Raw genomic sequence first — 27,385 nt, forward strand, 5'->3', positions numbered from 1 at the left:
GATAGAGAGAGAGAGAGTTCAGTTGCTAAGTTGTATCTGGACTCTTAGCAACCCCATGGACTGCAGCACACCAGATCTCCCTGTCCCTTACTATCTCCTGCAGTTTGCCTAAGTTCATGTCCATTGACTTGATGATATTATCCAACCATCTTATCCTCTGCCACCCTCTTCTCCTTCTGCCTTCAATCTTTCCTAGCAGCAGGGTCTTTTGCAGTGAGTTGGCTCTATGCATCAGGTGGCCAAAGTATTGGAGCTTCAGCTTAAGGCTTTAGACAAGTTTCTTTTCTAAAATGATGGAAAACTGTGCATATTCCGAGGAGAAATGCAAGTGGTTGGTAATTCTAGTGGGAGAGAAAAGACTGCTGGGAACGGGAAAGTTCAGTGAGGGGTAAAGGGCTTTTAAAAAATACTCCTTAATACTTTCTAATGCAACGTAAATGCAACTGATAGCTCTCCAAACATTTTCTTTCCTGAGGAATAATTTCCTTCTATTCAGAATTTATTTTTATAGTACCAGGTCATTTTTATGACTCCATTAACCATTTTTATTTTTGAAATAAAAAATGAAAATTTGTGGGTTTATGTATACTAATACTGTCTTGTCTCCAAATTTCTATTTTCCTCATGCAGAGGGTTACTTCTACAAGAGAACAGCAGGTTTGCAGAAGCACTACATTATTATAAATTGGCGATTGGGAGCAGGCCTACACTGGCTTGTAAGTGATATTCAAATCCTTTTAAAATATCTCTTTCTTTCCCCATGAAAATGGTGACCTAAAGCCTCATGGGTTAAAAAACATGATACTTCTGTTTGTGAATACTTTCCAGTCAAATTAAGAGCCTTTAACAAGTACATCTCTCAATTTTAATGTTTTGGTGTCTGATTATCATTTTGATACATTAAGAAACATGCAGCTTTTATTCATCTAGTTTCTAAGCTCAAAATATTCTGATACTTTGAAGGCAGAGACTATATATATATATATGTATATATATAAATGACAACTAATACATTTATGTATTAGTGGTACCATATATATATATAGATGTGATACCTGTACTTTGTACTACATTATTTTTCTTTTGTATGTTTGTTCCCTGGAGGTTCATTTCTTAGTTTTCGTTTAATGCATAAAAATGAAGTTGAAGTAAAAATAGCTTTATTGTTTCCACAGTGTACATCATCTTCTCTCATTTATATCTCCACTTTTTTACCCTTCAGCTGCATATTTAAACACAGGTATTATTCTAATGAACCAAGGAAAGTCAGAAGAAGCGCGACGCACATTCCTGAAGTGTTCTGAGATCCCTGACGAAAACCTAAAGGACCCTCATGCCCACAAGAGCTCGGTCACCAGCTGTCTGTACAACCTGGGGAAACTCTATCATGAGCAGGGACACTATGAGGTCAGGCCAGAACCTCTCTGCCCTGTTCCTCCCCCTTGTTCTGATCTGGTCTCAATGACTTCTACCTGTGATCTCATTGTAGGAACACTGATAATTTAAGAACTGATATTTTAATAAAAGAGTTAAAAAAAAAAAAAAGAACTGATATTTTAATAAAAGAGTTTTATGGGGAAATTCTTCTGGGAAAAATCTTTGTTTAAACAAAATGGATTTTTTTCACTATGATTTTCTCAGAGTAATATGACTCCTTATGAAAGGGAAATAACATGCATTACTGCCCAAGTTGTTTGCCCATCATATCTTTGATTTTATGATTTAAGACATGTTATTATTGTTATCTGTATTCATTGTTTGATGTTAAAAAATACATTTCTTTATACTCTGCATGTTAAGTGATTTGGTATAAATCCTACTTGTTTCTTTTTATTCTTTTAAATGCAATAATGCAATGAAAACTAATTTTATTGTTTTCTAAATTAGGAAGAGGGGGAAAGTGATGGATACAGGATCTTGTACAGGAAGTTAGGAGGATTACTTAGTCCTGTGTACCCTATCTCTCACATGAAGCCTGCCTCCGTGGGTTTTGTCTCTCCCATTCGATACCACAACCCACTTTCTCAAACCACTCCCCCAGAGACTCTTACACGATATTTTAAGACTGCAATCTGAGGATAAGGATGCAATTTTAAAAATAATTGCACTTCATGATCTCAGTATGTCTCAGTTGCTAGAAGATTGATTATTTGATATTTTATTTAGATTATACTTAATTGCTTGACTTGAAATAATGACGAATTTTAGAGGACTATGGGTGACTCCAAAATATAAATTTTTCTAGTTGTTTTTATTGCATCATCTATCTGAATTGAGAAATTTAAAGAGCATTGGTAACATTTGACTCCTTGTTAAACTGATTTTTTATATAACCTTCACTGGGTGGGTTGAATGGTTTTATTCATGAAATTGAGGTAATTTGATATCAAAGACTAGCTCAGTTGAATTTTGCTCTAATGAACCATTTAGAAAGAACAATGGAATATTTTAATTTTGGAAAGATGTTGTTATTTTGTTTCAGTGAATAGCCTTGGACTTTATTTCTTTTTCTGTTTCTTAAATTAGGATGCCCTTAGTGTATACAAGGAAGCAATTCAGAAAATGCCCAGGCAATTTGCCCCACAGAGCTTGTACAACATGATGGGTAAGTAAAATAATAATGTTTTAATTGATATTTCAGGGATCTGTGGAAAAATTAAAACCTGTACTTGTTTTAAATGGATCCCTATTAAATCATGTTTTAATCCTCACTAAAAAAAACCATATTCACAATTGGATGTCACATTTAAATTTTCACAAAGCACACCTATTCTAAGAACAAATAAATATTGTTAATATAGTGATTCTCAACAAATTGGCTGGATCCCAGAGTTGTTGAAAAGGGGCTCATAAACCAAAGTGGGTATCAAATATTAGCTAGACTCTTGAGATTGCAAATGATGAATAAAGTACATATAGTTTTTGATGAGTTTATCAAATTTCTGATAATTTTTGATCATGTTATTTTCTTAATCAGAATATTCTCAAAAGTAAACATGCTGTGATATAGAGATTCCTGATTTTGATGCTTACAATAGATGAGAATGAGTCAACTTGTGTTGTTTGCATTGATAAAGGTTTAGATTGCAAGAGGTTTTTTTTTTTTTTTCTCCCCTAGAGTATTACTTTAGAGTAAAAGCAATACTGTGAAGAGTATAAATGTTCTAGCACAATTGTTGCTTTTTCTACATTGAGTAATTAGCTCAATTTTCTAGAAAGTATGCAAGTGATGACATAGATTTTTCTAGGTGCAAGGGGTCAAGAACTAGAGTTACTAATAACTCTGCCTATAACCTGTGATTGGTCCATGACAGCCTCATAGTAAATTGTGGCCACAACTATTTGATCATGGACACACCTAAAAACTGTCTATTCAGTATGTGACTCTTGAAAAGAATCCCTGAAGTTTAAGATGTCCTGTTGATTAACGTTGCTGTTTCTAGATGGGGGAGAGAAGTGAGAGGGCTGTTTTTGTCTTCGAATCAATATTTCTTTTCCTCCAAAGTACAAATTAAACCTCAAATTTTCCTTTCATTAAACCTGGCTAAGTTTTTAAAAAGTATTTCTAGGCCTTCCTCATGTATATAAACTATATGTGACTACATCATTTCTAGGATTATTTTATACTTCTGTATCCTGTGATTTGAGAAATCTGATCGTAGCCATATGGCTTTTGAGTATACATAAAAAATCCCATGCCTTCCCTAACTAGAAAATATATGCCTGGCAAGGACACTCACTTCTACTTTTTTTTTTAAACAAAAGAAAATTTAGAAATGTTTTAGAGCTCGAACAAGGCACACATCATCAAAAAGAAAAGAAAAAAAAAATGATTTGGAAGAGGTTAATATATTCATATGTCTCTTGAATCCTGCCCCTAGTTAGCCTGGACAGCAGCAGGGTGATTTAATGCTCCTGTTAAAGAGGACACTGAAGTATTTTTAGTTGCTGTTATTTTTCTTGTGGATATTATCACTAAAAGGTAAAATCTAGCTTCCTTCAATGTACTCTTGTCCTTAACATCTTACGAGGTAAACTCACGCCTTTTACTGTTTGACATTTTACTATCATTCTGTCCACCCAGGTGAAATGTCCATGTCCATAAACTGTGTACCGAGAATATGTAGATGTATCAGTTGAATGAGCTTTTCTGTGTTAGTGCTGGATGGTTCTTCATTTCACAGTGAATATTGAAAGAACTGTGTTCTCTAAGGCATATTGGTTTTAGTTTATAATTTCATTTTTAACACTAATGCTTAGGAAGGACTATTTCCCAATTTTCCTCGATTATCAATGAAGATCTTTTTCTTTAAATTAGGAAAGGATTCAGCTCCTTGACAATAGACTACAGATGGCATCTTCATTGTTAATAGGAAGTGTGGTATTCACTATAGTTAACAGTTTCAAAAATTCATTCAATTATTTTATGTAAATACATTTGCTTGAAAATACAGCTGTTACCTTGGGATCTGTGTCTCATATGGTTACACAGATGCTGAGCACTCATAGGCAGCAAAAGATAAGTGTGTCCTTGGGGTGATTGCTTAGTCCTTTGTCTTATTTTCCATCATAGAAGGAGGGAGCCGCTTTGCCCAGACTCTGCAAAGCCCTCTAACAATTTGCAAGGGGAGAATCTCAATATAATTTAAAATTCCAGATTTCTTCCATAATTATAGTGGCTGCCTTCTGTTTAATTTTATGTGAAGGTCTGTCAGCTGACTAGGTTTTGCAGTTTCAGTTGTTCACGAAACTATAATTTTCTCTGAGAGTAGGTTCACCTCCTAATCAAATGGGTGATATCCTCTGAGTGTTGGCTTTAACTCCTAATACATTTTGATTAGCCTCCATTTGACAAGGAGAAAAGTGGCCCAGGAGATAAACTGCCCTGTCGGTTCATCGGTTTCATTAGTCTGTCAGCATGTGCTGATTATCCTATCAAGTTTATCAACAGCCTTGAATATGTTTCCTAATTCTCATATTTGCATATTATTGGTGCCCTTTAGGGATCAGTGATGGATTTTAATGTCTGGCTAGATTTAGCCTGCAAGTACTCATTTTTCTCATGGCTCATTCATTTACCCCTTGAAGATCATTAGCGCCAAGCACTTGTATGTGTATACGCAAGTATTTTTTTTCTTTTATTTTGAGAGGTTAGGAGAAATAAAGGAATATGTGTGAAAAAATACAGTTATATTTTAATTATATTATTTGTTTAATAACGCGATTCATTGCAGCTGCTTAAAGAAAACACACACTCTGGTCCTTCGTATTTCCCCTTCCCTTGAACATTTTATGAAAAACATCACTCCCTGCTGCATGCTAGTAGCTGACTTACCCTGAACATCAAATGAGCCTAGTTTTTGAATTTGTATATTAATAGAAAATAACAAGATTGATTAGCTTGCTATCCCAACTTAAAATGTTCCATGTTTTATCATAAGACTTTTAATTTTTATTGTGGTAGTTTATAAGTAAAATTAAAAATCTACTTGCATAGACATTTTCATTATTCTCTTTGATTTCATAGCATCAAGATGATTAAGTCACAATAATTGAGGATTGTGTCCCATCTAAAATTGAGTAAATTTATAAGCATGTAAAAATCATGTTTTAAAAGATACTGTACATCATTTTTATAAACAAAAATTAAACTTTTACTTAGACAGCAGTTATAATTAGTAAGTATGAAAATACATGAATTATAAAGAGGCCAAATCATAAAAAATTGCTCCTAGCCAGTTGTGCAACTTCATTTCTGTATTTCTTCTTCAGAGGATAAGGGTTGGATTCAGAGACCCCAAGGTTCAACTTACGGCTTTAGCACTTTGTAGCTGAGTGAAGTTGGACATTACTTAACTGAAGTCTCAGTTTCCCCATCCATAAGGTGCCTGTAATGGTAGTGTCTGTTTGAGGACTGATTGAGATAATGAAGGTAAAGAATATTGGACCAAATGCCCAACTTAGTCAGTGGTTTGTAATATTATCTTCCTTTGTAATCATTATCATTTCTGTGGGCTTTAATCTCCAGAAGTCACTAATTGTATTCTCTGGCGGTTCTTTCTGTGTTAACAATGTAAATCTGATTTCTATATAGATACAATTTTGAGATAGTGATGGCTCTGGAGTCACCAACATGGATTCTATTTAGTTCTGTCCTATCTATAAGTGCTGTATTTTCTCTGGAAGTCCATTTTTCCTTGTCTTTCAACAACCACAGTCAAAATCCTACTGAAACAGCCTACTTAGTGTCCAATTAGTTTAATTCCATTAATACACTATTCCCTCTAAATTGAAATCATCATATTTAGAGTTTTTTCTCCTTTTCCCGTCATTACATATTTTCCCCCTAGACTTAGTCAAAATTATTCTTTATTCTGAAATTATTTTTTATTCTGACACCCATTGTAGGCCTTTATTGATTCTCAATTTCTCCTCTTCTCAAATTGTAAATGATTTTTAGAATCATAGAATGTTAGAGATAGAAGATTGATATTTTTAAAATCCTCTTAACATAATCTTTTATTTTATATGCTGGAAATTCACACCCAAAGAGTTAGGTTGATCTGTTTGGGATTGCCCTGTTTGTGTTAGAAACAGAAGTGTAGTTTCCTGATTTAAATTTAAATGCTTTTCCTATTTAGCAGTCTTGCCAAAACTGGCATTCTTTTCTATATCAATATAACATATCTTTTCCCATTTAAAAACTATCATATGGAGATGGTAAAGGCAGGGAAGCCTGGCATGCTTTAGTCCACAGGGTTGCAAAGAGTTGGACACGACTGAGTGACTGAACAATAACAATATCTATATTTACATATAGATATATCTATATAGATATATGGATATAGATATTGTTCCCTGTCAAATATATATTAAAAACCTTTTCATATTAAAAAGAATGAAACACCTACAAAATTGTTTTATCACATATGTATAAAATATGCAAGATATTAAAATTTTTTATATGTAGGATAAGTTTTAACTACCTTCATTTTTTTCTCTTCTTTCTCTTTATTTCCCTTATTGTGTATACTTAAGCATTGTTTTTTAATAATCCTAAGAGATTGTAGGAAACTAAATTAGGCTGTAAGTTTTAATTTTATTACATGAATCTTTCCAATCCCAAAGATCATTTTTAAGCCTATTTACTGTTTAAAATTACTTGGCTTTCTCAATGCAAAGTGGTTGTCAGGTTTAATTATGTAAGCAATTTTGGCCATTTCATCTTGGTAATATATCTTGAGAACAAAGTGTGTGATGTATTCATGGAGTGAGAGTCTAGAGTTAATGCCTTGTTGTTGCAGTCTGCAGTCACTATGTTTAGAAAAATCTGTATGCACAAAGAAAAAAACAATCTTAAAGATATAAGTCCTGAGTCAGGGAGAGGATATATAGGTGATGGTGGGATGAAATTGAAATGGTCCATATGGTTTCTGCTCTCATAGAACTTTCTAAATGATTTTACAATTAGTCTAAAACTCCAGTATCTTTCCTTAATAAGTAAATGGCTATAAATCAAATGGCTAATTGTATTACTGTAGCCTCAATAATATTTTGTTTATTACTATGTAGGCTATGCTATGTTGACTTGCCAAACAAACCAAAACAAACCAATGAAAATCTCAAGCTTTCTTTTTTTCTAATGTGATACTGTTATCCCAATTTGCATATATATTTTTGTTATTTTTATAAAAAGTGAATGTCTGTGTTGGGTAACATGTTTTTACTGTAGGGAGTGATTGCATTCTTCCAAGGGAAATGCATGATAATAATCATTGCTATTTATTAACTTAATTTGCCTTTATTTTGATCTCCTAGGAAAATACTGTTTTGATTCTCTTATTTCTGATAATTCCTAGAACTCTTTTTGTACACATCCCTGCTACTTATAAAGTCGTAGCTCAGTACTGGAAAATATATTTTCCTCCATCAGCCTGCAACTTACAAGTCTTTTACTTACATAGGTTTAAGATTGACAAGATGCTTTCTTCTCACATTGTTTCATAAAAAGAAGAAATTTTGTGACCTAATTTTCAGTTTTGTGAAATTTCCCCAGTTTGAGCTAGTTAGTGAGAATGGTGAAAGAACCAAATAAATAGACGACACAATGAATTTATTGCAGGGGTTTTTAGAGTAAAAAGCTTACACAAATTTTTAAATGCATATTTTTGAGAAGTAAACTTGTGGAATGAGAAAGTTGTGTCATAAATGGCTATGAGGGAACTTTAGGTTCCTTACTCTTGTTTAGGTGAGGAGAACTGACAAAGATGTCAAATCCACCTCCTGATAACAAAACACCAAAACCCTCACTTGTAAATTTATCCTAACTCACTTGAAGGATGTAAACTCTGTGCTGAGTTCAGTTAGTAGGTTGGCTGTCAAAGAAGTCTGTTTTTCTCTCAGCCTCTGTACGGCTGGCTTTTCGGCTGATTAATTTCTTTTTGTTGGATATTCCAGTGTGTGTATCTATGTGTGTGTATGTGTTTACATCACTTTTTTCAGAGTATATTTATAAATATTCAGAGTAAATTTCTTACAGGATGGTTCACATGCTTAATCTGTCTTCTATGACTGGTGGTTTTTAAGTGGAATGCTCAAGTCATTTAGCATCTGACTGTGAAAAGATGGTTTTTTACTGTGTGAGATTTGAACTTCACATCTTTCAAGTGTGGAAGCATTAACACTCCAGTAGTGTTAAGCTTTTTATACCACCTGCTTCCCCTATTTCAAGTTCTGGTGATTTTCTTATGATTCCTTCCATTGGCACTCTTAAAAATCTATGAGTCAGCCTTTCAAATATGATATGACTATATAACTGGATTAGCTATTGATTTGTTTACCTCCAGAAAGAATATTAACTTTGAATTTTTAAGCTAAATCTATTCATTGAACTTTTATTTCTGCATCATTAGAAGAGACAAGACCAGGAAAAAGGACAAGACCAATACCAGGATATTTTAGAAATTCACTTTGTAAGCTGTGGAGCCAACAATATAAGGAAATCATGAGTTTTTGGCTGTGTATCAAAAAGAATAAATATATAAAATGTATGTACACAGTTTGCTCCTAAAAGTTCATTTCTTAGTATAAAACTGTAGTATTTTTTTTCCTCTTTTTACCATTCACGCTTGATTTAAATTCTACATTACATACTATAGTTACAGACATTAATTTGCTAGGCATTAGTCTATACACTACAAAGGCCAGCCTCCAGTTCAGCTGCATTAAATAGGTAATATATTTTGTTTAAAGTTTCAATTAAACCCAAGACCAGAAGATATATGGTCCCTATGGGGAGTTTGAACATTTTCATGCTAGGGTTGCTGCAGGATCATGCTTAGGTCTAGATGTCGCTTGCTTTCCTGGAAATATGAGACAGTTGATTATATTTCACTGCTATTAAAACCACACAAGCCCACCTGTTACATTAATTCATATTTTTTCCAGTTTAGTGGTAAAGGAAAAGACTGAAGCTTAAAAACTTTATTTTTAAATTGAGTTATAAAGAAATTAATATACTCATTAATACCTAATTATACCCTTAATATCTGATTCCCAAATAGTTTCAATATATTCTTCTTTAAAAATATGTTTTCTGAGGCCTCAGTAGAAGTAAATGAGAAAAAACATGTATAATTTGCTCTTTCATTGGATACTTTCCATGGAATGAGTCTTCTACTCGGTTAAGAAATATCAGTGGGATTGTTCTTAGAAAATTAATGTATTGTTATGCTATATTTGGAAAATTAACTAAATTTCAAATCCTGGCATTCTTAAAAGATGCCAGTTTTGATGACATTGAGATGAAATAGACATAATCATGAAGAAGGAAAAAACCATGTATGAAAAATACAGTCTTAAAAATTAGTGTCGAGAAAATGATCATTTGGTGCACATATTTAGAATAGACCAGTAATACAAATGAAGTTAAAAATTAAATACATTACGAACTGTATGTCCTTTGCTGTGTATATATTTATATCTGTTTTTTCTAATAGGTAGGGAGAGATTGTTTTCTACAAGAAAATCTAGTTTAACTCCCCCATGAGCTGTTACATAAGTTGTGATTTTATTTATAATGATAAAAGTTATTGTCATATTCAGATTGAACAAAGCATTAAAACGGAACATGAAGAGTTTTGTTTCAAATTGCAAGTCTTTTTTTTCCCTCCAAATATGTAATTATGAGCATGAGTTTCTATGAGCTGTTAGTAGAACCTTATTTTAAGTATTCATTGACAATAGGATGAATTTTTAAATTTCTCATCTCTCTTAGTGATTAACATTCATAAAAAATTTTATAGTATAAAATACATTATTCATTACATATTATAGAGTCATGTTGCTTAATCCATACGTATGAAGTGCATTCCTAAGATGTGTATAAAATAAAAAATGCTTTTATTATACTTTTCTGATGGTTTCCTGCAGTTTGTATCTTATTTTTCTGAATACTATTATTTTCATTAATTAATCCCAAACTAGTAATACATTTACTCATTCTTTTTTCTTCCTTCTGGAGTAAACTTTGGGTTTTTCTCAACACAATTTATAACTTCCTTGCATATATTTCTAGTAGTCTCTAAATATTTCAGTTCTATTAAGCCATTTTATTTTATTGTGAGATTATCTTTTTCAGTCAGTTCAGTTGCTTAGTCGTGTCCGATTCTTTGCGACCCCAAGAACTGCAGCACGCCAGGCCTACCTGTCCATCACCAACTCCCGGAGTTTACCCAAACCCATGTCCATCGAGTCGGTGATGCCATCCAGCCATCTCATCCTCTGTCATCCCTTCTCCTCCTGCCTTCAATCTTTCCCAGCATCAGGGTCTTTTCCAATGAGTCAGCTCTTCGCATCAGGTGGCCAAAGTACTGGAGTTTCAGCTTTAACATCATTCCTTCCAAAGAACACCAAGGACTGATCTCCTTTAGGATGGACTGGTTGAACCTCCTTACAGTCCAAGGAACTCTCAAGAGTCTTCTCCAACACCACAGTTCAAAAGCATCAATTCTTTGGCACTCAGCTTTCTTTATAGTCCAGCTCTCACATCCATACATGACCACTGGAAAAACCATAGCCTTGACTACACGGACCTTTGTTGGCAAATTAATGTCTCTGCTCTTGAATATGCTGTCTAGGCTGGTCATAACTTTCCTTCCAAGGATTAAGCGTCTTTTAATTTCTGTATGTGATTTGGAACCTAGAAAAATAAAGTCTGACACTGTTTCCACATCTATTTCCCATGAAGTGATGGGACCAGATGCCATGATCTTCGTTTTCTGAATGTGGAGCTTTAAGCCAACTTTTTCACTCTCTTTCACTTTCATCAAGAGGCTCTTTAGTTCCTCTTCACTTTCTGCCATAAGAGTGGTGCCATCTGCATATCTGAGGTTATTGATATTTCTCCTGGCAGTCTTGATTCCAGCTTGTGCTTCCTCCAGCCCAGCTTTTCTCATGATGTACGCTGCATATAAGTTAAATAGGCAGGGTGACAATATACAGCCTTGACATACTCCTTTTTCTATTTGGGACCAGTCTGTTGTTCCATGTCCAGTTCTAACTATTGCTTCCTGACCTGCATACAGGTTTCTTGAGAGGCAGGTCAGGTGGTCTGGTATTCCCATCTCTTTCAGAATTGTCCACAGTTTATTGTGATCCACACAGTCAAAGGCTTTGGCATAGTCAATAAAGCAGAAATAGATGTTTTTCTGGAACTCTCTTGCTTTTTCCATGATCTAGTGGATATTGGCAATTTGATCTCTGGTTCCTCTGCCTTTTCTAAAACCAGTTTGAACATCTGGAAGTTCACGGTTCACATATTGCTGAAGCCTGGCTTGGAGAATTTTGAGCATTACTTTACTAGCATGTGAAATGAGTGCAATTGTGCGGTAGTTTGAGCATTCTTTGGCATTGCCTTTCTCTGGGACTGGAATGAAAACTGACCTTTTCCAGTCCTGTGGCTACTGCTGAGTTTTCCAAATTTGCTGGCATATTGAGTGCAGCACTTTCACAGCATCGTCTTTCAGCATTTGAAATAGCTCCACTGGAATTCCATCACCTCCACTAGCTTTGGTCATAGTGATTCTTCCTAGGGCCCACTTGATTTCACATTCTAGGATGTCTGGCTCTACGTGAGTGATCACACCATTGTGATTATCTGGGTTGTGAAGATCTTTTTTGTACAGTTCTTCTGTGTATTCTTGCCACTTCTTCTTAATATCTTCTGCTTCTGTTAGGTCCATACCATTTCTGTCCTTTATCAAGCCCATCTTTTCATGAAAGTTCCCTTGGTATCTCTAATTTTCTTGAAGAGATCTCTAGTCTTTTCCATTCTATTGTTTTTCTCTATTTCTTTGCATTGATCGCTGAGGAAGGCTTTCTTATCTCTTCTTGCTATTCTTTGGAACTCTGCATTCAAATGGGTATATCTTTCCTTTTCTCCTTTGTTTTTCACTTCCTGTCTTCTCACAACTATTAGTAAGGCGGCCTCAGACAGCTGTGTCGCTTTTTTGCATTTCTTTTTCTTTGGGATGATCTTGATTCCTGTCTCCTGTACAATGTCAGGAACCTCCATCCATAGTTCATCAGGCACTCTGTCTATCAGAACTAGTCCCTTAAATTGTGGATAGTATTATATTTGGAGGGAGAGGGTCACACACACACACACACACATACAGAGTCTCATTTTCTCTTTTTTGGGAAATTCTGAGCATTTTATGGGGTTGTCTCCCACATTTGTTGATTGATTGTTTTTAGTGATTTATTTCCTTGAAAGCATAAAGGAAATTGATAAACCTAGAGAATTTCAGGATACCCAGTTGCAAAAAGAGCTATATTGACATAGGCTTCTGGCTGTTTTTCAAGTTAAATTTTGATGGCACATCAAATGTTTTTTCAGTATTTAACACTAGGTATTAGGAACCTTTTAAACTTTCACTGAAGTTTAACCTCTTTCCTCAAGATTAGCGTTTCAATTTAATGAAACACATATTCAGTTTTTTCCCCTGCATTTCCTCTTTGCTTTAAAAACAGCCTTTCTAGCTTCAAGGATTTCTCTTAAATTTGATGCTATAAGGACTTGCCCCTAGAAACTGATAAAAATTTATTATGTTTTATAGATAATAAATGTAAAATTAAATATCGTTGAGGGAAGGGAGTTTTCATAAAAGTTTGCCTAGGAGAATTGATTAAATGTTTGGAAAGAATGAAATTAGCTATCTGCCTCACACCACATGGCAGAATGTATTTCATATGGGATAGGCAGCTAATTTTAATAGTGAAACTATATAATTAAAGGTGAATATATATCCCTATGGTGGAGAATAGTTCTTTGTGTATAACAGATAGTGGTAAATTTACACAGGAAAAGTCAACCTGATTTGCATGTGTAAAAATTAAAATAGTCTGATGAAAAGCTATTAACTGTATTTTGCCTATCATAGAGAAAGATAGATGTCTTAATTAAAAGCTGCCTTAAAATCATTAAACAATGACTCACATTTAAAAAATAATGATGGTTAAATTTTTGTGGAAAAAAATTGTTAAAACATGCATTTTGGGGGCACTCCCTGTCTGTCCAGTGGTTAGGACTCTCTGCTTCCACTGTCGGGGGCCTGGGTTCAATCCCTGCTCTGGGAACTAAGATTCCACAAGCCCCATAGTGTAGCGAAAAAAAAAAGAGAAACCAGAAAGCAAAACAACCATATATGCATTTTCGTTAGTTCAAGGATTTCACTGCTGTATATGTGTTCTAAGATAATAAGATGTATATTAAAAAAAAGAAAGGGATAATTGCTAAAGCAGGTTTAGTACCTACAAGAATATGGGAGGGGAATTTGAATACACAAGCAATTAATATTGAATGAGAACATATAATTTTGGAAAATATAGCATATTTTTATTTAATACAGTAAACTGCTAGAAGGAACCTAAATATTTAAAACTAGCAAATTGTTTTACTTATAATTTACTCTTTTAATGTTTAAATAAATTGTGGAAAAACAAAATTTTACTAATCAGTAACTATGATTGATGGAATTCATTTAATTTAATAAAAGCACCACTTTTCAGACTTTCAACAATGAGTAGATGTAATTAGATAATAAATATATAAATGTTAAAAATAAATTCCAAGGAGTAATCAGGACTTGATCTAGTCAGTCTTGAGTAGATCGTCTAGAAAATCCATCAATTTGACATTTCCTTAAACTAGGGTATTGTCGCTGATTTATGGAACAACTATACAGATTACTGGAAATGATTGTCTATAAATTATTATCTAATTTGGGAGATTAAAAAGTTATTTGGTCTTGGCTCCTCATTTTGTAGATGGTAAAACGAAGGCCCTTTCAGGGTTTAGAGGTTGTAGAACATATGCCCAATGAAATACTACTCGGCTAAAAAAGGAATGCATTTGAGTCTGTTCTAATGAAGTGGATGAACCTAGAGCCCATTATACAGAGTAAAGGAAGTCTGAAAGAGAAAGACAAATATGGTATATTAACACATATATCTGGAATCTAGAAGGACGGTACTGATGATCCTACATATAGGGCAGCAATGGAGACACAGAGAATAGACTTCTGGACTCAGTGAGAGAGGGGAGGGAGGAATGACCTGAGAGAAGAGCACTGAAACATGTACATTATTGTATGCGGAATGGATGGCCAGTGCCAGTTCTGCGTGAAGCCAGACACCCCGGGCCTGTGCTCCGTGACAGCCTGGAGGGATGGGTGGAGAGGGGGGTTTTAGCGGTGTTCAGGATCAGGGGACAGATGTAGGCCTATGGCCAATTCATCTTGATGTATGGCAGAAGCCATCAGAATATTGTAAAGTAATTATCCTCCAATTAACCTAAATTAAATAAATTAAAAAATTAAGTCCCTTTCAAATAACCTGTTTGTCTACAACCATACAAAGTTCTAATGGCAAGATAAGGATTAGAAACCCAGTCATTTTATTATTCTTTTTTTTATACCTCATAATTCAGTGCTGCATCATAATTATAAATAATTTTACCAGATGAGACAAACCAAGTTAATAAGTCAATTAATTAAAATATTTATTTCATTTTAATATTCAATGCAAAATTAGTTTCTAAGGGAAGAACAGTAACATATATAGAATAAATAATAACAAACATGAAGATAAGATGGGTAAAGTACTCATTAGAAGAAAACTGACCAGCACAGAGAAACACTACTTATAAAAACCACTGAAACAAACCTGGTATCTTAAATGGAAAATAAGCATTCCATGAGAAAGAAATGATGACCTTAATGACCAGCCTGTTCCTCAAACTGGAAAAGCTTGGAAAGTAGACAGATTAGCATAGAATGCCTAACTTTGAGGCTAAGTATCCTACAACACTTGCAGTAATGAGAATGAGATGCTTTCACTCTATCAGCAGGAGGAAATCTGCTAGAAACCATGTGGGGCTATATTCTGAACGTGCCCATTCTTTAGAGGCCAGAAAAAAATGCTGTAACCTATGTGAGGCCTTTTACAAAGATAGCATTTCTCCCCAGGGTGCTGCTGTCCCAGTATTTTGCAAGCATACTTCTGAAGCTTTCATAACTCCTTAAATTATACCAAGGTATATGAAGTTCTGTGTTTTTCATAACCTTTTCCACTCATGTTTCTCTGTTCACTCTGACTTTGCTCCCAGCCGTTTACCGTATGTTTTATTGTTTCCCTGATACTTCATTCTAAAACATGATATCTGGGAAATTACATTTTTAAACACAACTGAAATTTTAAGTAGTAATTTTTTAAAAGTTTTTTGTATTATTTGTTTCATGTACACCTAAAAATAAAATCTTAGAAAATTTTGATAGCATAAATATATATGATCAACATATCTCTTTGTCACAAGATTATAAGTACCAGAAGGCAACTGTGAATGCTGTCTCATTAAACTTTAGGTTTACCATTATATGAGTTATCCACGTTGGCTAATCTAAATTGATATGCAAGATACATATTTAAGAATTCAAAAAAAGAAATTTAACAATTACTGTAAGAGTTGAGTAAAGAGTGACTACTATTTTTTTGTTTTTTCAAATAGGAAATTTGGAGGGAGGAGAAATTGGATGAATGTGGTCAAAAGGTACAGACTTCCAGTTATAATACAAAATACTAGGGATGTATTAAGTTGGTACAAAAGTAATTGTGGTTTCAGACTGTGATTTTTAAATCATTTTAATTAGGTTCAAACACATCTTTATTAATCAAAATAGGAATTATTACGATCAACACATTTTTTGCTAATAAGAGATAAGTTTGTTTATTCCTGTAGCATAAAAGTCCATGCCTTAGGATTTCAGGAACTCCTGGGAGGCATTTTTGCCTCTTGCCTGCTGTGGAAGATTTGCCCTGCAAAAAGTGTTTGAGATGCTTGAAGAAGTGAGAGTCAGTTGGCGAGAAGTCAGGTGAATATTGCAGATGAGGCAAAACTTCATAGCCCAATTCGTTCAACTTTTGAAATGTTGGTTGTGTGATGTGTGGTCAGGTGTTGTCGTGGAGAAAAATTGGGCCCTTTCTGTTTTGGCCCCAACAGAAATTATGTCATTTCTGTTGACCAATACCAGCTGCAGGCATTGCTGTTTTCAGTGTATTTCATCAATTTGCTGAGCATACTTTTAAGATGTAATGGTCTCACTAGGATTCAGAAAGCTCTAGTGGATCAGACGGGCAGCAGACCACCAAGCAGTAACCATGACTGTTTTTTGGTGCCAGTTTGGCTTTAGGAAGTGCTTAGGAGTTTCTTGGTCCAACCACTGAGCTGCTCACCACTGGGTGTCGTATAAAATCCAGTTTTTGTCCCATGTCACAATCAGATCTAGAAACGGTTTGTTTTTGTGTAGAATAAGAGAAGACAACACTTCAAAATAATTATTTTTTTGATTTACAGTCAACTCATGAGGCACCCATTTATCGAGCTTTTTCACCTTTCCAATTTGTTTCAATTTCTGGATGACCATAGAATGATCCATATTAAGTTCTTTGCCAACTTCTCTTGTAGTTGTTTCTTAAATTGAAGAAAGTAGGGAAAACCACTAGGCAATTCAGGTATGCTGCTGCTGAGTCACTTCAGTCATGTCTGACTCTGTGCGACCCCATAGATGGCAGCCCACCAGGCTCCCCCGTCCCTGGGATTCTCCAGGCATGACCTAAATCAAATCCCTTATGATTATACAGTGGAAGTGAGAAATAGATTTAAGGGACTAGATCTGATAGAGTGCCTGATGAACTATGGATGGAGGTTCGTGACACTGTACAGGAGACAGGGATCAAGAACATCACTATGGAAAAGAAATGCACAAAAGCAAAATGGCTGTCTGAGGAGGCCTTACAGATAGCTGTGAAAAGAAGAGAAGTGAAAAGCAAAGGAGAAAAAGAAAAATATAAGCATATGAATGCAGAGTTCCAAAGAATAGCAAGGAGAGATAAAGCCTTTCTCAGTGATCAATGCAAAGAAATAGAGGAAAACAACAGAATGGGAAAGACTAGAGATGTCTTCAAGAAAATTAGATATACCAAGGGAACATTTCATGCAAAGATGGGCTCGATAAAGGACAGAAATGGTATGGACCTAACAGAAGCAGAAGATATTAAGAAGAGGTGGCAAGAATACACAGAAGAACTGTACAGAAAAGATCTTCATGACCAAGATAATCACGATGGTGTGATCACTGACCTAGAGCCAGACATCCTGGAATGTGAAGTCAAGTGGGCCTTAGAAAGCATCACTATGAACAAAGCTAGTGGAGGTGATGGAATTCCAGTTGAGCTATTTCAAATCCTGAAAGATAATGCTATGAAAGTGCTGCACTCAATATGCCAGCAAATTTGGAAAACTCAGCAGTGGTCACAGGACTGGAAAAGGTCAGTTTTCATTCCAATCCCAAAGAAAGGCAATGCCAAAGAATGCTCAAACTACCACACAATTGTACTCATCTCACATGCTAGTAAATTAATGCTCAAAATTCTCCAAGCCAGGCTTCAGCAATACTTGAACTGTGAACTTCCAGATGTTCAAGCTGGTTTTAGAAAAGACAGAGAAACCAGAGATCAAATTGCCAGCATCCGCTGGATCATGGAAAAAGCAAGAGAGTTCCAGAAAAACATCTATTTCTGCTTTATTGACTATGCCAAAGCCTTTGACTGTGTGGATCACAATAAACTGTGGAAAATTCTGAAAGAGATGGGCATACCAGACCACCTGACCTTCCTCTTGAGAACCTGTATGCAGGTCAGGAAGCAACAGTTAGACCTGGATATGGAACAACAGACTGGTTCCAAATAGGAAAGGGAGTCCGTCAAGGCTGTATATTGTCACCCTGCTTATTTAACTTATATACTGAGTACATCATGAGAAATGCTGGGCTGGAGGAAGTACAAGGTGAAATCAAGATTGCCTGGAGAAATATCAATAACCTCAGATATGCAGATGGCACCACCCTTATGGCAGAAAGTGAAGAGGAACTAAAGAGCCTCTTGATGAAAGTGAAAGAGGAGAGTGAAAAAGTTGGCTTAAAGCTCCACATTCAGAAAACGAAGATCATGGCATCTGGTCCTATCACTTAATGGGAAATAGATGTGGAAACAGTGGAAACAGTGTCAGACTATATTTTGGGGGGCTCCAAAATCACTGCAGATGGTGACTGCAGCCATGAAATTAAAAGACGCTTACTCCTTGGAAGGAAAGTTATGACCAACCTAGATAGCATATAAAAAGTGGAGACATTACTTTGCCAACAAGGTTCCGTCTAGTCAAGGCTATGGTTTTTCCAGTGGTCATGAGTGGATGAGAAAGTTGGACTGTGAAGAAAGCTGAGTGCAGAAGAATTGATGCTTTTGAACTGTGATGTTCGAGAAGTCTCTTGAGAGTCCCTGGGACTGCAAGGAGATCCACCAGTCCTTCCTAAAGGAGATGAATCCTGGGTGTTCATTGGAAGGACTGATGCTGAAGCCTAAACTCCAATACTTTGGCCACCTCATGCGAAGAGTTGACTCATTGGTAAAGACCCTGATGCTGGGAGGGATTGGGGGCAGGAGGAGAAGGAGACGACAGGGGATAAGATGGCTGGATGGCATCACCGACTTGATGGGCATGAGTTTGGGTAAACTCTGGGAGTTGGTGATGAACAGGGAGGCCTGGCGTGCTGCAATCGTGGGGTTGCAAAGAGTCATACATGACCAAGTGACTGAACTGAATTGAACTGAACTTGTAACAGGATCAGCTTTGCTCATTGCTCCCAGTTGGTCTTTGTCAGCTTCCGATGGCCAGTGACTATACTCTTCATCTCCAAGGCTCTCATCTCCTCTGCAAAACTTCTTGAACCACCATTACACTGTACTTTTGTTAGCAGTTCCTGGGCCAAATGCATTGTTTTTGTTGAGAGTTGTCTCTGCTGCTTTCTGACCTCTTTGAACTTGAATAAGAAAATCACTTGAGTTTGCTTTTTGTCTAACATCATTTATATAGTCTAAAATAAATGTAAAATTAACAGAAGTAATAAGTTATTAGCAAAAAAAAAACTGAACTGAGAAGTGCACATTAAAATGATGTATAACGTAGCCACATTTGTTTAAGATTGTATTCCAGTATCAAACAGCAAAGTTCAGCAATGTAAAACTCAATTACTTTTTTTTTTTTTTCTCTAATTTTATTTTATTTTTAAACTTTACATAATTGTATTAGTTTTGCCAAATATCAAAATGAATCCGCCACAGGTATACATGTGTTCCCCATCCCGAACCCTCCTCCCTCCTCCCTCCCCATACCATCCCTCTGGGTCATCCCAGTGTACCAGCCCCAAGCATCCAGCATCATGCATCGAACCTGGACTGGCAACTCGTTTCCTACATGATATTTTACATGTTTCATTGCCATTCTCCCAATTCTTCCCACCCTCTCCCTCTCCCACAGAGTCCATAAGACTGTTCTATACATCAGTGTCTCTTTTGCTGTCTCGTACACCGGGTTATTGTTACCATTTTTCTAAATTCCATATATATGCGTTAGTATACTGTATTTATGTTTTTCCTTCTGGCTTACTTCACTCTGTATAATAGGCTCCAGTTTCATCCACCTCATTAGAACTGATTCAAATGTATTCTTTTTAATGGCTGAGTAATACTCCATTGTGTATATGTACCACAGCTTTCTTATCCATTCATCTGCTGATGGACATCTAGGTTGCTTCCATGTCTTGGCTATTATAAACAGTGCTGCGATGAACATTGGGGTACACGTGTCTCTTTCCCTTCTGGTTTTCTCAGTGTGTATGCCCAGCAGTGGGGTTGCTGGATCATAAGGCAGTTCTATTTCCAGTTTTTTAAGGAATCTCCACACTGTTCTCCATAGTGGCTGTACTAGTTTGCATTCCCACCAACAGTGTAAGAGGGTTCCCTTTTCTCCACACCCTCTCCAGCACTTATTATTTGTAGACTTTTGGATCGCAGCCATTCTGACTGGTGTGAAATGGTACCTCATAGTGGTTTTGATTTGCATTTCTCTGATAATGAGTGATGTTGAGCATCTTTTCATGTGTTTGTTAGCCATCTGTATGTCTTTTTTGGAGAAATGTCTATTTAGTTCTTTGGCCCATTTTTTGATTGGGTTGTTTATTTTTCTGGAGTTGAGCTGTAGGAGTTGCTTGTATATTTTTGAGATTAGTTGTTTGTCGGTTGCTTCATTTGCTATTATTTTCTCCCATTCTGAAGGCTGTCTTTTCACCTTGCTAATAGTTTCCTTTGATGTGCAGAAGCTTTTAAGGTTAATTAGGTCCCATTTGTTTATTTTTGCTTTTATTTCCAATATTCTGGGAGGTGGGTCATAGAGGATCCTGCTGTGATGTATGTCGGAGAGTGTTTTGCCTATGTTCTCCTCTAGGAGTTTTATAGTTTCTGGTCTTACGTTTAGATCTTTAATCCATTTTGAGTTTATTTTTGTGTATGGTGTTAGAAAGTGGTCCAGTTTCATTCTTTTACAAGTGGTTGACCAGATTTCCCAGCACCACTTGTTAAAGAGATTGTCTTTAATCCATTGTATATTCTTGCCTCCTTTGTCGAAGATAAGGTGTCCATATGTGCGTGGATTTATCTCTGGGCTTTCTATTTTATTCCATTGATCAATATTTCTGTCTTTGTGCCAGTACCATACTGTCTTGATAACTGTGGCTTTGTAGTAGAGCCTGAAGTCAGGTAGGTTGATTCCTCCAGTTCCATTCTTCTTTCTCAAGATCGCTTTGGCTATTCAAGGTTTTTTGTATTTCCATACAAATTGTGAAATTATTTGTTCTAGCTCTGTGAAGAATACTGTTGGTAGCTTGATAGGGATTGCGTTGAATCTATAAATTGCTTTGGGTAGTATACTCATTTTCACTATATTGATTCTTCCAACCCATGAACATGGTATATTTCTCCATCTATTAGTGTCCTCTTTGATTTCTTTCACCAGTGTTTTATAGTTTTCTATATATAGGTCTTTAGTTTCTTTAGGTAGATATATTCCTAAGTATTTTATTCTTTCTGTTGCAATGGTGAATGGAATTGTTTCCTTAATTTCTCTTTCTGTTTTCTCATTATTAGTGTATAGGAATGCAAGGGATTTCTGTGTGTTGATTTTATATCCTGCAACTTTACTGTAGTCATTGATTATTTCTAGTAATTTTCTGGTGGACTCTTTAGGGTTTTCTATGTAGAGGATCATGTCATCTGCAAATAGTGAGAGTTTTACTTCTTCTTTTCCAATTTGGATTCCTTTTATTTCTTTTTCTGCTCTGATTGCTGTGGCCAAAACTTCCAAAACTATGTTGAATAGTAATGGTGAAAGTGGGCACCCTTGTCTTGTTCCTGACTTTAGAGGAAATGCTTTCAATTTTTCACCATTGAGGATAATGTTTGCTGTGGGTTTGTCATATATAGCTTTTATTATGTTGAGGTATGTTCCTTCTATTCCTGCTTTCTGGAGAGTTTTTATCATAAATGGATGTTGAATTTTGTCAAAGGCTTTCTCTGCATCTATTGAGATAATCATATGGTTTTTATTTTTCAATTTGTTAATGTGGTGTATTACATTGATTGATTTGCGGATATTGAAGAATCCTTGCATCCCTGGGATAAAGCCCACTTGATCATGGTGTATGGTCTTTTTAATGTGTTGTTGGATTCTGATTGCTAGAATTTTGTTAAGGATTTTTGCATCTATGTTCATCAGTGATATTGGCCTGTAGTTTTCTTTTTTTGTGGGATCTTTGTCAGGTTTTGGTATTAGGGTGATGGTGGCCTCATAGAATGAGTTTGGAAGTTTACCTTCCTCTGCAATTTTCTGGAAGAGTTTGAGCAGGATAGGTGTTAGCTCTTCTCTAAATTTTTGGTAGAATTCAGCTTTGAAGCCGTCTGGACCGGGGCTTTTGTTTGCTGGAAGATTTTTGATTACAGTTTCAATTTCCATGCTTGTGATGGGTCTGTTAAGATTTTCTATTTCTTCCTGGTCCAGTTTTGGAAAGTTGTACTTTTCTAAGAATTTGTCCATTTCTTCCACGTTGTCCATTTTATTGGCATATAATTGTTGATAGTAGTCTCTTATGATCCTTTGTATTTCTGTGTTGTCTGTTGTGATCTCTCCATTTTCGTTTCTAATTTTGTTGATTTGATTTTTCTCCCTTTGTTTCTTGATGAGTCTGGCTAATGGTTTGTCAATTTTATTTATCCTTTCAAAGAACCAGCTTTTGGTTTTGTTGATTTTTGCTATGGTCTCTTTTGTTTTTTTTGCATTTATTTCTGCTCTAATTTTTAAGATTTCTTTCCTTCTACTAACCCTGGGGTTCTTCATTTCTTCCTTTTCTAGTTGCTTTAGGTGTAGAGTTAGGTTATTTATTTGACTTTTTTCTTGTTTCTTGAGGTGTGCCTGTATTGCTATGAACTTTCCCCTTAGGACTGCTTTTACCGTGTCCCACAGGTTTTGGGTTGTTGTGTTTTCATTTTCATTCGTTTCTATGCAAATTTTGATTTCTTTTTTGATTTCTTCTGTGATTTGTTGGTTATTCAGCAGCGTGTTGTTCAGCCTCCATATGTTGGAATTTTTAATAGTTTTTCTCCTGTAATTGAGATCTAATCTTACTGCATTGTGGTCAGAAAAAATGCTTGGAATGATTTCTATTTTTTTGAATTTACCAAGGCTAGCTTTATGGCCCAGGATGTGATCTATCCTGGAGAAGGTTCCATGTGCGCTTGAGAAAAAGGTGAAATTCATTGTTTTGGGATGAAATGACCTATAGATATCAATTAGGTCTAACTGGTCTATTGTATCGTTTAAAGTTTGTGTTTCCTTGTTAATTTTCTGTTTAGTTGATCTATCCATAGGTGTAAGTGGGGTATTAAAGTCTCCCACTATTATTGTGTTATTGTTAATTTCTCCTTTCATACTTGTTAGCATTTGTCTTATGTACTGTGGTGCTCCCGTGTTGGGTGCATATATATTTATAATTGTTATATCTTCTTCTTGGATTGATCCTTTGATCATTATGTAGTGACCTTCTTTGTCTCTTTTCACAGCCTTTGTTTTAAAGTCTATTTTATCTGATATGAGTATTGCTACTCCTGCTTTCTTTTGGTCCCTATTTGCATGGAAAATCTTTTTCCAGCCCTTCACTTTCAGTCTGTATGTGTCCCCTGTTTTGAGGTGGGTCTCTTGTAGACAACATATGTAGGGGTCTTGTTTTTGTATCCATTCAGCCAGTCTTTGTCTTTTGGTTGGGGCATTCAACCCATTTACATTTAAGGTAATTACTGATAAGTATGTTCCCGTTGCCATTTACTTTATTGTTTTGGGTTTGAGTTTATACACCGTTTTTGTGTTTCCTGTCTAGAGAATATCCTTTAGTATTTGTTGGAGAGCTGGTTTGGTGGTGCAGAATTCTCTCAGCTTTTGCTTGTCTGAAAAGCTTTTGATTTCTCCTTCATACTTGAATGAGATCCTTGCTGGGTACAATAATCTGGGTTGTAGGTTATTTTCTTTCATCATTTTAAGTATGTCTTGCCATTCCCTCCTGGCTTGAAGAGTTTCTATTGAAAGATCAGCTGTTATCCTTATGGGAATTCCCTTGTGTGTTATTTGTTGTTTTTCCCTTGCTGCTTTTAATATTTGTTCTTTGTGTTTGATCTTTGTTAATTTTATTAATATGTGTCTTGGGGTGTTTCTCCTTGGGTTTATCCTGTTTGGGACTCTCTGGGTTTCTTGGACTTGGGTGATTATTTCCTTCCCCATTTTAGGGAAGTTTTCCACTATTATCTCCTCAAGTATTTTCTCATGGTCTTTCTTTTTGTCTTCTTCTTCTGGAACCCCTATGATTCGAATGTTGTAGCTTTTAATATTGTCCTGGAGGTCTCTGAGATTGTCCTCATTTCTTTTAATTCGTTTTTCTTTTATCCTCTCTGATTCATTTATTTCCACCATTCTATCTTCTAATTCACTAATCCTGTCTTCTGCCTCTGTTATTCTATTATTTGTTGCCTCCAGAGTGTTTTTAATTTCACTTATTGCATTATTCATTATATATTGACTCTTTTTTATTTCTTCTAGGTCCTTGTTAAACCTTTCTTGCATCTTCTCAATCCTTGTCTCCAGGCTATTTATCTGTGATTCCATTTTAGTTTCAAGATTTTGGATCAATTTCACTATCATTATTCGGAATTCTTTATCAGGTAGATTCCCTATCTCTTCCTCTTTTGTTTGGTTTGGTGGGCATTTATCCTGTTCCTTTATCTGCTGAGTATTCCTCTGTCTCTTCATCTTGTTTAAATTGCTGAGTTTGGGGTGTCCTTTCTGTATTCTGGCAGTTTGTGGAGTTCTTTTTATTGTGGCTTTTCCTCACTGTGTGTGGGTTTGTACAGGTGGCTTGTCAAGGTTTCCTGGTTGGGGAAGCTTGTGTCGGTGTTCTGGTGGGTGGAGCTGTATTTCTTCTCTCTGGAGTGCAATGAAATGTCCAGTAATGAGTTATGAGATGTCTATAGTTTTGGGGTGACTTTGGGCAGCCTGTATCTTGAAGCTCAGGGCTGTGTTCCTTTGTTGCTGGAGAGTTTGCTTGGTATGTCTTGCCCTGGAACTTATTGGCCCTTGTGTGGTGCTTGGTTTCAGTGTCGGTATGGAGGCATTTGATGAGCTCCTGTCAATGAATGTTCCTTGCAGTCAGGAGTTCCCTGGAGTCAGGGTTTGGACTTAAGTCTCCTGCTTCCGATTATCGGTCTTATTTTTACAGTAGTTTCAAAACTTCTCCTTCTATACAGCACCATTGATAAAACATCTACATTAAAGATGATAAGTTTCTCTACAGTGAGGGTCACTCAGAGAGGTTCACAGGGTTACATGGAGAAGAGAAGAGGGAGGAGGGAGTTAGAGGTGACCCAAATGAGATGAGGTGAATCAATAGTGGAGAGAGTGGGCTAGCCAGTAGTCACTTCCTTATGTGCACTCCACAACTGGACCACTCAGAGATGTTCACGGGGTTATACAGAGAAGAGAAGAAGGAGGAAGGTAACAGAGGTGGCCAGAAGGATAAAAGGGGGGAATGAAAAGGAGGGAGACAGATCCAGCCAGTAATCCGTTCCCTAAGTGTTCTCCACCGTCTGGAACACACAGAAATTCACAGAGTTGGGTAGAGTAGAGAGGGGTTAGGGAGGAGACACAGGCGACCTGGTGGAGAAAAAGGAGGGTCCAAAGGGAGAGAGAGCAGTCAAGCCAGTAATCTCACTCCCTAGTGAAAAATGGGTCCTGAAGATTGGGTCCTTATAGGTACAAAATTGGTAACAAATACATAAAAGCAAAAATTAAAAATCTAGAGTAGAGTTTGGAATTTCAAAAATACGATGTTAAAGAAAAGAAGAAGGAAAAGAAAGAAAGAACGAACAAACAAAAACAAACAAGGTCGCGAAAATTATAGAGAAAGTACAGGTACAAAATTGATAACTAATACCAGAAAGCGAAAATTAAAAATCTAGAGTAGAGTTTGGAATTTCAGAAATATGATGTTAAAGAAAAGAAGAAGGAAAAGAAAGAGAGAAAAAACGAACAAACAAAAACAAACAAGGTTGCGAAAATTATAAAGAAAGTACAAGTACAAAATTGATAACTAATACCAGAAAGCAAAAATTAAAAATCTAGAGTAGAGTTTGGAATTTCAAAAATACAATGTTAAAAAAAAAAAAAAAGAAGAAAAATAAAGAGAGAAAACAAACAAACAAATACGAACAATGTCACAAAAATTATAAAGAAAATACAGGTACAAAATTGATATCAAATACCAAAAAGCATAAATTAAAAATCTAGAGTAAAGTTTGGAATTTCAGTTATACAATGTTATAGAAAAGAAGAAGAGAAAGAAACAGAGAAGAAGAAAAAAAAAAAAAAAGTCACAGAAATTATATAAAAAAAAACTATAGGTACAAAATTGATAACATATACCAAAAAGCGAAAATTAAAAATCTAGAGTAGAGTTTAGAATTTCAAAAATACAATGTTAAAGAAAAGAAGAAAAAAACAAAAACAAACAAACAAAAAAAACAAGGTCAAAAAATTATAAAATATATATATATATATGAAGTTTGTTGAAGAAGAAAAAAATAGGGTCTTTTTTTTTTTTTTTTTTTGCAAAGTAATAGGATATAAAGGTGAAAATTAAAGGAACAATAGAGGACTTAAAATTTTTTTTTTTTAAATTAAAAAAAAAAAGAAAGAATGATCGTAAAAATAATAAAAATATATCTAGGACTTTTTTTTTTTTTTTTTTGTGGGTGTTGTGGGTTCAGTTCATTTTTGGCTAGTTCCTTGGTCAGATTTATATTTCTCAAGATCTATAGGCCCCTTCCTATGTAGTCCGTAGTAACCTCAGGGTTTTGATCTATTGCCTGTAGCTTCCAAGGCGTTTCCCTCTGTTATATCTTCTTCTGTTTGCTAGTCTCTTCAGTATCTGGTTTCCGCCCTGACTCAAAGGGCACGGTGGAGGACACTTTTTTTTTTTTTTTTTTTTAAGGCTTGCATGTTCAGTCGCGCTGTGGGGAGGGAGGGAGGGATGCTGCAAACAAATAACACTGGCGTGGGCTCGCAGTGCCTCAGCCACCCTGGGTCTGCCCCCGCTCACGGCGCGTGTAGCCTCCCTGTCCACACTGCTCGTACTCTAGGTTGTTCCGCCGGGAACAATCCGAGGCTGGCCCTGGGCTGCATGCACCTCCCAGGTCCAAGCCGCTCAGGTTCAGGCACTCGGGTAGTCCTCAGAGGCGCAGACTCAGTTGGGCCTGCATTTTGTGCTCTTCCCAGGTCCGAGTGCCAATTTGCTCTTCCCAGGCGCGCGCCAATGCTGCGACTTATCGCCTCCCCGCC

General features: G+C 35.8%; 1 protein-coding gene across 2 annotated transcripts in view; it reads left to right on the top strand.

Annotated features, from left to right (window-relative positions):
- The window catches only part of TMTC2 (transmembrane O-mannosyltransferase targeting cadherins 2), a 422,587-nt gene that overhangs the window by 269,098 nt on the left and 126,104 nt on the right, over positions 1–27,385 (top strand). For both annotated transcript variants that reach the window (XM_002687180.7, XM_059886837.1), the window contains 3 exons: positions 631–716; positions 1,223–1,407; positions 2,527–2,605. In XM_002687180.7, coding sequence (XP_002687226.1) covers positions 631–716; positions 1,223–1,407; positions 2,527–2,605 — 350 coding nt within the window. The remainder of the gene's footprint in view (positions 1–630; positions 717–1,222; positions 1,408–2,526; positions 2,606–27,385) is intronic.

Source organism: Bos taurus, chromosome 5, assembly GCF_002263795.3.
Source record: "Bos taurus isolate L1 Dominette 01449 registration number 42190680 breed Hereford chromosome 5, ARS-UCD2.0, whole genome shotgun sequence".
Classification (NCBI taxonomy): Eukaryota; Metazoa; Chordata; class Mammalia; order Artiodactyla; family Bovidae; genus Bos; species Bos taurus.